The sequence below is a fragment of the Culex quinquefasciatus genome, chromosome 1, assembly GCF_015732765.1.
Source record: "Culex quinquefasciatus strain JHB chromosome 1, VPISU_Cqui_1.0_pri_paternal, whole genome shotgun sequence".
NCBI classification, from domain to species: domain Eukaryota; kingdom Metazoa; phylum Arthropoda; class Insecta; order Diptera; family Culicidae; genus Culex; species Culex quinquefasciatus.
In genome coordinates, this window is record NC_051861.1 from 10,212,458 (window position 1) to 10,227,379 (window position 14,922).

At 38.9% G+C, this 14,922-nt stretch overlaps 2 protein-coding genes across 2 annotated transcripts; one reads left to right on the forward strand and one right to left on the reverse strand.

Annotated features, from left to right (window-relative positions):
- The first annotated feature begins 915 nt into the window (after positions 1-915).
- LOC6039934 (ran-binding protein 3) lies at positions 916-3,251 on the forward strand. Its single transcript, XM_001849379.2, has 4 exons — positions 916-1,117; positions 1,192-2,204; positions 2,261-2,356; positions 2,427-3,251. Exons 1-4 carry the CDS (start codon positions 1,102-1,104, stop codon positions 2,694-2,696), a joined length of 1,395 nt encoding a protein of 464 aa, XP_001849431.2. The 5' UTR covers positions 916-1,101; the 3' UTR covers positions 2,697-3,251.
- A 6,662-nt stretch (positions 3,252-9,913) lies between these two features.
- On the reverse strand, positions 9,914-11,923 carry LOC6039935 (puff-specific protein Bx42). Its single transcript, XM_001849380.2, has 2 exons — positions 11,530-11,923; positions 9,914-11,459 (listed from the first exon to the last, which is right to left on the reverse strand). Exons 1-2 carry the CDS (start codon positions 11,759-11,761, stop codon positions 10,015-10,017), a joined length of 1,677 nt encoding a protein of 558 aa, XP_001849432.2. The 5' UTR covers positions 11,762-11,923; the 3' UTR covers positions 9,914-10,014.
- Between the last annotated feature and the right edge of the window lie 2,999 nt (positions 11,924-14,922).

Below are 14,922 nucleotides of genomic sequence, written 5' to 3' on the forward strand. Positions count from 1 at the left end.
TCAATCTGATTCTTAGAGTGCATGTAGGGAGTGTACTAATGAATGAAAATTTCATTTTATTTAATAGTGGAATAATCCCAAATGTTTACGTTTTGGCTTGATTTACACGTTAAGGTTTATCTAAGAGGTGTATTTAAGCTCATTTTCGAGTGATTTTATAGCCTTTCCTCTGTGAGAATGGTTAAAACTTACCGCGTCCTGTAGCAATACAATAGAGCTTTATGACGTTTCGCGTACACACACTAGCGCACCATTTGATTTTGCTGGCCGGACAAAATTTAACCTCAATCTTTTTCGTGTACGTACACGCAATACATGCGCACGTAGATAACTCTATAGAAGTCTCCCTTTGCAAGACATGAACACTGCACACAAAGTCAGAAGTATTCCTCAAAAGGGTACTTTCAATCCTCAAAAAGGATACTTTCTATCCTTTTTTAAAGTTCACCCGGCGTAACCCTTTTAAAATGGTATGTCAAATTCAGTACATTTTCGATACCCTTTTAAAGGGTGACGACGGGTGAACTTGAAAAAAGGATACTATTTACTTTGAGTGTGCAGTATCGAAACCGAAATAATGCGAATGCGGAACACATCATATTACAGCAGTTACCGGTATTTCACTATCTTCAAAACAGTCGAAATCGAACACAATCACATATACGCGAAATAATAATAAAAGAAAACTGCGCGCTTTTATATATAAAAGTGGAGCACAACTTTTTGTAAACAATGACATATCGCGCGAAAAGTACTACGTTCATTGGACAGTGCTTAAGTTTGGGTTTAATTGTCAACACCATTCACCACAAAATGATCCACCCTACTGCGAAACATTTCACATCCTTCAAAGCTAATATATTTGGCTCAAATTTCCGTTCGACCTGCTGCGATTCAACCCACTGCCCGCTGCCAAAGCCCAAAACTTGACAAAAATTGAAGCCTGCCCGCGTTCGCAGCCCCATCAGGTTTGCATCTTCTTCCAGAAGCAGCGAGTTTTTTTTTGGGTTCCAAGAGGAAAATTATTGGCCACTTTTTTCCGCAATCCGGACCCGATAAAACAGACCAGGAAGAGGACGACGACGACGGATTTGTCCGACGATGGCGAATGTTGAGCGTGAGTAACTTTTTGTTTGTTGCTTTGGGTGGAAGCAGAAAATGTTTTGGTTTTCTTCCTTTACTTGCCATCAGGGGACAACAACATGATGAACGAAGAGCAGGAATCGTCCCAGTCGAACAGTTCGAACGGTTCCGGAGCGACTCCGCAGCAGAACCAGTCCAGCTTTCAGCTCAAGTCGAGTATTTTGCGGCAGCCTGCTACGTTCGGTTCGGGAGCGGGTGCTGGGGGAGGATTGTTTGGCAGTGGTTCGTCGGCGTCGTCGGTGACGGCCGCAGCCGGGGGAGGTTTCAATCTGAAGCCCAGTGTGTTGAAGCCGTCGCACTTTGGCGGGTCGGCCTTCCAGAACAACAGCAGTGGCAGCAACAGTTTCGGTTCGAATCCATTCCTGAAAACGCAGCAAAGCGAAGAGGATCCGGAATCGGAAGCTTCGGCCCAGCAGGCGCCGGAAACGTCGTCGGATGGGACCGCCAAAAACGATAAGGAAGAAGGCGGTTCGGATCCGTTGACCGCGTTGAACCGCTCGACGCTGCCCAAGTCGAATCTGTTTGCGAACGTGAAATCCATCAGCGAAAACAAGGGCTTCGTGTTTGGCCAGAATGTCCACGAGCGGGTCACCGGCGGTGAGAACATTGACGTGTCCGCCACTCCGACGGCCGGGCTATCCTTTTCTAGTACGGTGGCCACGACGACGACCACCACCAACAACAGCAACGATTCGTCCTCCTCGAACTCGACGACACCGGCCTCGACAGCTGCCTCCGCTGCAGCAGGTTCCACCGGAAATAACGGCGAGAAGCCGGAATCGACCGGCGGTAACACTGAGGAAAGCCTGGAAGAAGCGGCCCGTCGGTACGAGGAAAGCCGAGGCGCCCTCAAGCGAAAGTTCGACGAAGTCGAAACAATCACCGGCGAAGAGGACGAACGGAACGTGGCCGAGCTGAACTGCAAGCTGTTTGCGTTCGCCAAAAGCAACTGGGAGGAGCGCGGCCACGGTACGCTTCGCCTCAACGACTCGGATGGCAGCAAAGAGTCGCGGGTGGTGTTCCGGCAGGCCGGCAACCTACGAGTGTTGATCAATACCAAGGTAAGATGCAATCATGGTCGTATTTACGTTAACTAACCTCTGCCTTCCGTTTGCAGGTTTGGTCCGGAATGACTGCCGACCAGTCCAGCCAGAAGAGCCTGCGCCTCACCGCCATGGACAACAACGGCCAGGTTAAAGTGTTCCTTGTGATGGTAAGCTAAACCGCTTTATCAATCCCAAAAACGACTCGAAACAACCTCCACTTCCGCTTTCTCTTTCAAGTCCCGCCCGGATGTGATCGGCAAGCTGCATAAAGAGCTCACCAAGCGCATCGAGACGGCGAAGGAGTTGGCCGCGGTCGCCGGCGAAGACCACGACGACGACGACAGCAAAGAGAACAACGACGAAAACGTGAGCGCCGCTGCGGCGGTCAAACCCAGCGAAGACGACGAGCACGCCACGCCGCCCGTTGTGGTCGTGGTGGGAGATGGTGCCGGCGACGACGAACCGCCCAGCGCCAAGAAACGGCTCAGCGCGGCTGCTTCGCCCTAAATCGCACCGAAATACGATATCTCTTTCAACAAACAACAAATTGCTGACAAGTCGAGTTATTCCAAAAGTTCTACCAATCATGCATTCGAGCAGAAATTTACGCGAGAATTTGTCAAACTAAACACAACACACAAATTCGCACGCACACACACACACACTTACTATGAATTTAGAACAACACAACAAGAATAATAAAACATCAAAAATAAACCTTAAAAAAAGTGCGAACTATTCTTCCCAAAAAAAAAAAATTAAAATCGTCGTCTTATCAAAAGAAAAAAAAAACTTTATCACCATCAAAATTCACTTGGCTCCGTTAGTTTTTTTATGTGTAGGCAACGTCTAGGTGTTTATAAAATTTAGAAATCAAACATTACGTTGAAAAATTACAAGCGGCAGAGAGAAAGCGCGTAAAGTCGACTGAACTAAAGCAATTAATGTGCGTGTGTCGGGCAAAAAATAAAATGAGAGGATGACGGCAGGAAGAAAGAAAAGCGCTGTACTCAAAATCTCTTCAAAATGTGTAATGGAAAATGATAAAGGAACAAAAAAAAATAATAAAATGATTCAATCAGTCACGGTTTGTTTCTTCTAAAGTGACCAAATGGCCTTCTTATCGTTCGCAAAAATCACACTGCTGTAAAGTTCACTTAAAGAATTAATTTGAATTCTGAAAAGCTCAACTTTTCAGCACTTGTGTCGAAATTTCCAGCGAACACCAACTCCCTCACACGTGTTTTCGATATTGCGGATATGCTTCAATTTGTAATCTGCGTCGTTTCAATAAAATCTGCGCTCCGAACAATTTTTTAGTGCACTATTCGTTTCGCTGAAAGCTTTTTTTAGTTTCAGCTGACTTCAACAATACATTGCTTGTAAACATTGGCGCGAAGCGAGAGAGAAAATCGCTTGACAGATTGTTCGTTAGAAGCAAAAAAAAAAAAACAAAGCAATCCACACCTTAACTAGAGAGCCTATATGGAGAGGCGAAATGTCACTCTCAGGGTTCCAATCGAACTGTCAAATCGGGGTTCCAATCGAGCAACAAGGTCATGTAAGAACAAGGTCGGAATCAATTTAAAATCATTTTGGCAAAAAAACGAGACTTATAACAATCAAAAGTATTGTAAAACAGTTGTTGATAATAATCTGATAGTTTTTGTTATGTTTGTGCTTGTTCGGTACAAGAAAAGTGCCAGCACCAAAGAAAAACTACAAGTTTTTCAACCTTAAATTTGCATGACTTTGAGTGTTTGAAATTTCTCCCAGAACATTTCATTTCCCTATGTAGGTCCCTAACCTTAACGACCCCCGGGTCGCTTGTGGTCTTTGTTGCAAGTTTCTGCTCATTTTTAGGCGTCCGAAGATTTTGTGTGGTGAATATTACGATCGTAATTTGTCGATAGTAGATTGAGATCATTCGATCGTAATTTCTCGATCTACCATTGACAATTTACGACCATTATGGCCTATCTACAATCACTTTGCTTAGAAAATTTCACTTAGCTTAGAAATTTGAATCAATGGAAATGAATCTGAGTTTCTACAATGGAAAAGTAATCAAATTAGAAACTGACGTTTGGTTTGGAAAATTTCAAAATCTACGGTAAGTTGACGTTTCCATATCAAAGGTAAACAAACAACTGCATAGCAACGTATATCAGCCCAGCAAGTTTTCTAAGTTGATTGTGGATGACGAACGTAAGTTGCAGACTTTCCTAAGTAACTACTTTACTTAGATGTTCTAAGCTAAGTGATTGTAGATAGGCCGATCGAGAAAATCTCGATACATGTTTTAAAAAATTCAAGTATTCAAAAATTTCTAAAATTTGAAAAATTACAAAAATTTTAAAAATTTCAAAAAATTTAAAAAATTCAGTGATTTCAAATATTTTAATAATTTCATATAGGGTATATGATCCTATTTTGGACCTAGTACCTATTTTGGACCTATTTTTATTAATCGAGGTAGTTCAGGCTTTCAAAGTACGAATTCACTGAATCCAACCAACAGAAAGTGTAGGCAGGATCGTTTTGTATCTTACCTCTTCCAAAAATGTTAACATTTTTGATTATTTCCGCTTTTTCAGCCACTTTTTCCAACGCCATTCGAACTTCCTTTCATTTTCCTACCACATCGATTAGGTCCAAAAATTCCAGCCTCGTTGCTTATCAGATTTGGCTCGCGACACCTTGATGATTTTTTCTGTTTTGCACTGACACCAAGCAATTTCGTCCGGTTTCCGAGCAATGTAACTGTTGCTTATTTAATTCTTTCTTGTTTTCCGTCACTAAACCATTGAAATAACTATTCTATTATCGAAAAAAACTCATTTCAAAATATTTTTTCAAATCAGCCGCGTTGGATCAGTTTTGGAGCTACTTTGCCGTCGGTTCAAGGCTATCACAAACACATGCATAACAAGGTGTTGCCAGTTTTGTTTATCAATTTATTTCGATATTTCATTGAAATTGATTGAAATTTTTTAATTTAATATTTTGAATTGAATTTCTTTACTGTAATTATTTGAATGAAATCTAAGCTTTAAAAAGCAAATGATTAACAGAAACAATGAAAATATGTTTTTTAAACGATAAAAATGCAAATTGAAGCTAAAGATTTAGATGATTGTTAGGACCGATTGCAAAGTATCCCAAAATTTGAACTGATGTTGATTTATTTTTGTCTTAACATCATTATCACCAATTTAGCCGCATATATTTTTAATTTTTGCTTCAAAAAATGCAAACTGGCTACCCTGTTGGAATTGAAGGGGAAACGATTGAAAAACCTAAAGGGTCTAGTTCATTAAATCGTCAGCTGTCACCGTGACAGGAGCTGTCAACATCGCTTAAGAGTGGTTTTTGAAAAAGTCGTATGAATTAAATTTAAAAAAATCTTGAGTTAGTTTTAAAAAGATCCTAAGTGCTAGTTGTAAACAAATCAATTTTTCGATTAGTTCTCGATCAATTAACGAATTATAAATAAAAAATGCTTTGAATTATCATCTGCACGTCTTTTAAATGCTATTTACTGGAAAACAAACAAAATTTGGTTTGGTTCAGAAAAAAATCAAAAATGTGTCGGAGATCGTGATGGCTTTTAAGACGTATTGCTAACTAATCAGAGAAATATACATATGGAAAATATATATGATTTTTGGCATATGAGCAGTTCTCTACGGAATCGGTCTTTTTTGTTTTATTTTAATTTTTGTATTTTTTAATCCGGCTGAAACTATTTTGGTGCCTTCGGTATGCCCAAAGAAGCCATTTTGCATCATTAGTTTATCCATATAATTTTCCATACAAATTTGGCAGCTGTTCATACAAAAATGATATGTGAAAATTCAAAAATCTGTATCTTTTGAAGGAATTTTTTGATCGAGTTGGTGTCATCGGCAAAGTTGTAGGTATGAATATGGACTACACTGAAAAAAAAATGCTACACGGTAAAAAAAATGTTGGTAATTTTTTATTTAACTTTTTGTCACTAAAACTTGATTGAAACTTGGCAAAAAATCTTTGACCGAGTTATGATTTTTTGAATCAATACTGATTTTTTCAAAAAATCGAAATATCGGTCGCAAAAAATTTTCAACTTCATTTTTCGATGTAAAATCGAATTTGCAATCAAAAAGTACTTTAGTGAATTTTTGATAAAGTGCACCGTTTTCAAGTCATAGCCATTTTTAGGTAACTTTTTTGAAAATTGTCGCAGTTTTTCATTTTTTATAATTAGTGCCCATGTTTGCCCACCTTTGAAAAAAATATTTTCGAAAAGCTGAGAAAATTCTCTATATTTTGCTTTATTGAACTTTGTTGATGCGACCCATAGTTGCTGAGATATTGCTATGCCAAGGCTAAAAAAAGGTGCAGGTGGTTATGTTACACATGACCAGTATGACAAAGAACTTTGCAAGATGATTGTTGAAATTTTCGATTAGAATGTCCGGTTCAAATTTCCCCTTTATAATTACCGTCGTATCGAACTAGGGGAACATATTGCCATATTGCCCCAACTCTTACGGTCCAGCAAATTTCCCACCATCGGAACATCCGCGGGGCCTCCGGCCACTCCGGATTGTGGCCACTACTGCCGAAATGTCAAATTTCATGTCCAGTAGCAAAAACCATAAAGTTTGATACCCATATTGCCCCAACTCTTACGGTCCGGCAAATGTCCCCCCATCGGAACATCCCCGGGGCCTACGGCCACTCCAGGCCAGGTGGTGGCCAGTTCCAATGATCGACTCCCGCGACTGGCATGTCTTAGCTGGTCCTTGCCTCCAAGCCATCTGCTCCCAGACCTCCAGACCGTCTGCTACCGGGCCACCAGGCCATCTGCTTCTGATGTGTCCTCGTCGACGTCCAGCAATAGAATGAATTTTCGGGATCAACTGAGCCGAGTTTTGTTGGCTCGTCGACGATCCGAAAATTATGAGGTGGAGTGGGGGTGATTTTAGATACATCAATCTCACGTCTCTCGATTGACTGATTGGGAAACGTTCGTTCATCCAACCAGCGTGCACCAAAAAGAGGGGAAATTTGCCGAGAGGGGAATTCGTCACGTAACGTTTTCGCTTCGCGAAAATTTTGGATTAACACCACGTATAGAAACCTTAGGACAAAGTTCTTTGTCAAAACAGGAAAATTGATGTTTTCTAAGTCTCACCCAAACAACCCAACATTTTCTAATGTCGATATCTCAGCAACTTTAGGTCCGATTTACAATGTTAAAACATGAAACATTCGTGAAATTTTCCGATCTTTTCGAAAAAAATATTTTCAAAAAATTAAAATCAAGACTAACATTTCAAATGGGCGTAATAATTTAGAACCTTTTTTCATTGTTACTTGTTATGTAGCTTAATTCATTTAATTTTAAGATAAAGTGTTTTTATTGCGAGTAATAACGGGTTGTCTTTAATGTTCTAATGCTTGAACAATTAGGTCATAAGAATATGCAAATTGTAAATAGGACAGAGACCTGCTAAAGATGCGTGAGTTTCCATTCAATATGATTAAAACACGTTTTCAAATTCAAATCCATTGTTTCATCATAATTGTTTAATTTCTGAAACAAATATTTTCCAAATTATAATCGTGGATAGGCCCTTTGGTTTATCAAACCGAGTTTTTGTAAGTGTGCGTGTTGCCACCGCACGCCGCAATTCGAGTTGTCCAAATTTCAACCAATCAGAGTGTGGGTCCAAAATAGGTTCAGCGATGTCTCCAAAATACATTCAATAAGTCCAAAAAGCATCCAAAAAATGTTTTACTTGAAATGCTTATTACAATGGAATGGTAAAATTATTTTAAATTTTCAATAGTACACTTTGTTAAGCATAAATTAAGGCACAAAACAATCCTGAAACGAGCCAAATTAGTTAGACCGTTCCTGAGAACTATGCCAAATATGTTGACGCTTTGCATAGTAGGTCCAAAATAGGGCCATATACCCTATTTCAAAAATTCCAAAGATTTTAAAAATTTCAAAAATTAAAAAAAAAAACAAAAAAAAAATTCAAAAATTTCAAAAATTTTAAAAATTACAAAAATTTATAAAATTACAAAAATTTTAAAAAATTAAAAAAAATCATTAATTTTAAATAGGTATTTTCCAAATTATAATAGTGGATAGGCCCTTTGGTTTATCAAACCGATTTTTTGTAAGTGTGCGTGTTGCCGACGCACGCCGCAATTCGAGTTGTCCAAATTTCAACCAATCAGAGTGTGGGTCCAAAATAGGTTCAGCGATGTCTCCAAAATACATTCAATAAGTCCAAAAGCATCCAAAAATGTTTTACTTGAAATGCTAATTACAATGGAATGGTTAAATTATTTTAAATTTTCAATAGTACACTTTGTTAAGCATAAATTAAGGCACAAAACAATCCTGAAACGAGCCAAATTAGTTAGACCGTTCCTGAGAACTATGCGAAATATGTTGACGCTTTGCATAGTAGGTCCAAAATAGGGCCATATACCCTATTTTAATAATTTCAAAAATTTCAAAGATTCCAAAAATTTCTAAAATTTAAAAAATTACAAAAATTTTAAAAATTTCAAAAAATTGAAAAATTTCAGTGATTTTAAATATTTTAATAATAAAACAATAACAAAAATTCCAATGATTTTTAAAAATTTCAAAAATTTAAAAAAAATCAAAAATTTCTAAAATTTAAAAAATTACAAAAATTTAAAAAATTACAAAAATTTTAAAAATTTCAAAATTTTTAAAAATTTCAAAATTTTTAAAAATTTCAAAAAATTAAAAAATTTCAAAAATTTCAAAAAATTAAAAAAAATCAATAATTTTAAATATTTTAATAATTTCAAAAAATTTAAAAATTTCAAATATTTTAATAATTTCAAAAATTTCAAAGATTTTAAACATTTCAAAAATTTAAAAAAAATTAAAAAATTTCTAAAATTTTAAAAATTACAAAAACTTATTTTTTTTTAATTCAAAAAATTTCAATAATTTCAAATATTTTAATAATTTCAAGAAATTAAAAAAATTAAAAATTTCAAAAAAATTCTTTTTTTTTTTTAATTTAAAAGATTCAAAGAATTCATAAATTTCAAAAAATTTAAAAATTTCAAAAAATTCAAAAATTTCTAAAATTTTAAAACTTTTAAAACATTCAAAATTTTTAAAAATTTCCTATATTTCAAATATCTCAAAAATTTAAAATTACTGAAATTTTTAAAAACTTCAATTTTTTTGAAATTTTTAAAAACTTCGAATTTTTTGAAATTTTTAAATTTTTTGAAATGTTTGAAATACTTAAAAAAAATTAAATTTTTGAATTTTTTGAAATTTTTAAAATTTTTGACGCTCTTGAAATTTTTAAAAGTTTTAAATTTTTTTAAATTATTGATTTTTTTTTAATTGTTTGAAATTAAAAAAAAATTCGTTTAGATTTTTTTATTTTTGTTATTTTTTCACATTGGAAAAAAAAATAACTTAGATTTTATTTAAATATTCCGTTTAAATAAAAAAAAACCAAAAAAGGTTACGATCGAGATTTCACAACAGTAAAATTACGATCGTAATTTCTCGATGGTAAGTCGTAATTTCACGATGGTAAGTCGTAATCTTACTATCGAGAAATCTCGATCGTAAGTCGAGAAATTACGATCGTAATATTACGATCGAATGCAATAATCACCACGTGTGATTTTCTTTCATTCAATTATAAAGCCGTCCGTTACGTCAAACTTATTTATTTATGTTACACCCAATCATGTAATGCATGTCTAATAACTAAATATTACTTCATTCCATTTAATTAAAAAAAAAAGACTCCTCTTAATCTCTCCGCTTCTTACGGTCCTTGTCGCGATTGCTGCTGCTGCTTCCGCTGCCGCCAGCCATGGCGTCCTCCTTGCGCTTCGGCGCCTTCTTGGCCATGTTCAAGAACTGGTCCAGACCGAACGGATCCTCCTCCTTCTCGAACTGCACCGGTCCCTGGCGTGCGGCCTGCGCCGACCGATCCGTACCGCTAAACTCCTTGTCCGGCACGAAGCGCTGCGTGGTGATGATCTGGTCCAGGTCGGCCCCGTACGCGTCATTGTCGGCGCCCTTGGTGGGCCGATACAGATGCGTGCCGAGTGTTCCGGCTTCGCGCCACGGTTTGTCGTACACGTTGTACGCCTCGTCATCGCCGTAGCCCGAGTCCATGCCCTTGGAAGTGTTGAACAGACGCTGGTCGAACTGGGCTTCACCGGCCAGGTTGCTCTTGGCCGGCATTCCAAGTGCGATTTGCTCGGATATGTCACGCTCGCGTTCACGCTGCAGCTTGGATCGCTTGTCAGGGGCGGCGCGGGCCAGGTTGCGATCGCGTGCACGCTCCCGGTGACGTTCGGCACGAATTTCTTCACGCTCGCGGAACTCGGCCGACGTTGAGCTGCCTTCTCCGCTGGGACCGGCTTGAGCCATTTCGTTCGGATGACGAATTCCGGCACGTTCCTCACGGGCCCGTTGAGCCATCTGCCGCAGCATGTCTTCCTTCTTTTCCTTCTCTTTCTGGGCCAGCTTCTTCTCCAGCTGGGCACGGGCCTCGACAGCTTCACGTGCCTTCCGGTCAGCAATGTACAACGCCTCGGCCATTTTGGCGAACTTTTCGTTGATGTGCACCTGCTGCAGTCCGCGACCATCGGCGGCCAAACGCTTATCCAGTGGGATGGTGTAACCTTTGGCGTTCTTCCAGTTTGAAATGCACGGCGGAACCTTCCACTCTTTTTGCTCCTTCACGGTAACCTTGCGTGTCGGCGAGTGAAGAACCGGTGCCGGCGGTGACGGTGGCCCACGGGGAATCTTCTTATTGATGCGGAATCGCGGTGGTTCCATCGGATCGACCTGTGCCTCGACCATCCGAATGACGCGCTGCTTGGCCCCGGAGTTGAACGCATCGCCCTGCTGCGACGGAGTGTACCGGATGTACTGCGCCGGACCTTGCTTCTCGGCAGCCCGCACAGGCATCGCCGACACAATCTTCTGATTGGTCAGCTTCTCCAGCGCCCGGCGGGTGTTTTCCGTAATTTCATCAAGCGCTTCCTGGTCCGGCATCTGCAGCTCTTCCGCATCTTCGGACAAAACCTCCGCCGGAAGCAGCTGGTTAATGTTGGAGTACACGATCTTGTCCTTGGCGTGGCCCTGCCGGGCGATCGCATCGTACTTCACCTTCCCACTCTGGTCCAGCTGGACGGCCAACGCATTCGATTTCTTGTTGGCATTCCCCGGAGCTCCCAACCCTGCGGAACACACACAAAATAATCAACACAAAATCCCACACGACCAAATAAAATCCCCCTCCCAACTCACCCAGCGGGTACTGCGCAACGTGAATCTCCGGAAAGGCACCTCCATCACCAAAGTCGGCCTCCGTCCGGGGGACCCAGCCCTTGCGCTGGCCATATGGAGGCGATGCGATCTTCGCACTGACCAGCGCACCCAAATTCGAGCCCGAGCTGGACGATGCAGCCTTGTGGCGACGCTCGTCTTCGCGGTCCCATATCGGGTTGGACGGCGCTGGCAATATACTGGACAGGGACATGGCGGCGGCGGCAGCGGCGACAAACTCACGCGATCATTCGGTACTGCGAAAACCAGGCTTTGAGGATCCGCGCACACGGGACGTTTACGTTTTTGTGACCGAAGAAAAGAAAATGTCGACTTTTGTGATTTCACTTGACGCACAAGAATGAGGTCGAATGAGAATGACAGCTCAGAGGGATTGTCAAATAAGGTCGAAAGCCATCGATGCCCAACAAATGAACCGAGCTGAGGTGAAATATTTCAATATAGGTTTTCATACACGCAAAAATATCAGGCCTATTTGAATCGACAAAATATTTTGTTGTTTTCACTTGACGATTTTTTGTTGAAACAGATCTCAAAACCAACTGAAACAACTCAAAATTTTGAGTTGAATCTACTCTGTGTGTTTTGCCAAATCTTTTTGGAAATATCAACAAAAATATTGCGTTGATTCTACAATAATCGGCGTTGAATCAACTTAACTATGTTTTTTGATTTTAATTAAATTTAATGCTGTTTACACGTGCCCGCTATATGTCAAAATGTTAAGTTTTTCTTGAATTTGATTTGAGTGGACAAGTTTTGTTCCGTGCGAGAATTTCGTTCGTGTGTTTGATCCCGATCCCGTCATTTTATACAATGCGAGAAGTCAGTGCGCTATTCGTGCCGATTTCACCTCCACCAGCTAGGCCACCTCATCATCAACAATTGATATGCGCAAGCTGCCATCTCTTGAAGTTAAAGATGTTTTGCAGATTCACGAAACTCCCCAACCACTCGACAGAACATGCTTGGTAAGCCGCTCTAGCATTTTACTTCAAATGACCCTTTTTGATCCTCTACCATCCTTGCAGACTTCTGCGGAAAACAACGTAACCACGGTTTACCGGAACGCCAATGACAACATGGCTCATTCAACGCGGGAGGCAACTTTACAAACTCGTCGGTTCATCAGGAGGCGGCGGTGCCACCAGGTGCGGTTCAAAAGCAGCGAAACGGCACATAGACCGAACAAGGTGCAACCACGGGTGCAACACATGGAGGACCACATCGAATTGTTTTCTATACGATAAAAAAAAATGCAAATATTAATAAATAATGACTATTTTTATTCCTATTCAACATTTGTTAATTCAATTGAAAGACTAACCTTATTTTGAAAAAATAATCAGGGTTGTTTCAACAAAAAATCTGGAGTTTTTTTTGAAAAGGTCCAATAAACCAAATTTCCAGTTTTTGCTTTTTGGGTGTTTTTAAAACCGCCTTGAGTCAGGGGTATTGAAAAACACCCAAAAAGCAAAAACTGAAAATTTGGTATATTGGACCTTTTCAAAAAAAAACTCCAGAAATCGACGTTGCTTCAACAAAAATCTGATTTGAACGAGCTTCTGTCAAATTTTGATCAACAAAAAAACCCGATTTGAAACAACAAAACATGAGAGTTGATTTAATGCAAAAATTTTGTTGATTATATTCAACAAAATATTTTGTTGAATCAAACCTCGTACAGGCTGAATCTACAAAACATTTTTCTGCGTGTACACGCTTAATTATTTATCTTTGCGTATAAAGGAAAAAATCGTGACGTCAGAAATGAACTCAAATCACTCAAAGTTCATTTTGTGAGTGACTTTAACATTTTGGCCTAGTTTGACAGCTACCTCGTTCCCAGGTTTTCTGTGGGAGAGAAAAGGAGGCGAATACTTTATGAAAATCATACCTGTCAAAATTCCGAGCCTCAAAATTTTGTCGCGAGTTGCTTTTCTCCTCTATACTTTATGAAAATCATACCTCTCAAAATTCCTAGCCTCAAAATTTTGTCGCGAGTTGCTTTTCTCCTCTAAATAAATATTGCTTATTGCGAGATTCTCCTTCGCTTCTACTGACAGGAGGTCTAAGTCGCTGAACTACCGTGGTCTGAAAATCAGCAAGTTGAACTGAAATAATTCCACGTTGATTTGTCAACTTCACTCAAAGTCAGAAGTATCCCTCAAAAGGGTACTTTCAATCCTCAAAAAGGATACTTTCTATCCTTTTTTAAAGTTCACCCGGCGTCACCCTTTTAAAAGGGTATGTCAAATTCAGTACATTTTCGATACCCTTTTAAAGGGTGACAACGTGTTTTCAACATTCTCCAAAAAGTCAGCTGAAAACTCAAGGCAACCTTTAACAACAGTGGGTAAGCATGGGCGTTAAGATTAAAAAAAAAAATTACTGCGAATATTTTCAAAAAAGTTACCTAAAAATGGCTGTAACTTTTTTTTTAAATAAAATATATCTTTATAAAACATTCTTGTAATAATTACATTTTATTTACATTCCAAGGGCATCTGCATCGGGGTGCAAATCAAATTTGCACTCGGGTTATGGAAACCAAGATCAAATTTACCACCTTGAAATAATTCCGTCTTCCCCTAGCGAATTTGCCACCGAAACAAGCCCACAGCGGGGGGCAAATATGGTTTTTTTTTCGTTTTTTGCTCTTGTTTACCTACAAAGTCAATAATTATGCCATGATTCATGCCTAGAAATGCTTAAAGTTTATAATCTCATTGAAAATTTAAAAGAATTTCATTTTTCGAAAATGTCGAAAGTTCAACAATTTGCTACCTGATTTCATTCACATCTGAAATTAAAAAATTCCAAGATTCAAAAAATCTAAATCTACCAAAATTTAAAAATAAAAAAAAATTCTAGAATTTAAAATTATGTTTATCAAACTGATAGATTTTTTTTGTTTTAATTTGTTGAACATTTAGAAGACTCTTTTGAAATTTTCTTTTTTTTTGTTCTAATTTTAGAAAAAATCGTTTTATTTATTTATTGATTTTAGTTTTCTTTTGATTAGGCCATGTAAATAAATGCAAATATTGAGTCGTGTCCCCAAGCCTAAAACAGCAAACCTCTTCAAACCCAGAACTTTTGCACATCCTACTGCTTCAAATTTATCAACCAGAATGACCCGAATCAACATGAGGTTGATTCGAGTAGGCAGAGAGAATCCTGTACGAACACATGATTTCCTCTCCAAATACTTGCTTTCTCACTCACTCTCCCTTATTTCTCAATTTCTTGTGCCCTTTTCTCACTCTCTCTCTCTCTCTCTTTTCAGAAATCTAATCCAAAATCCAAATTTCGACCGGGTAGGTTTTAGACACTTTTCTCTTTGTTTATCCT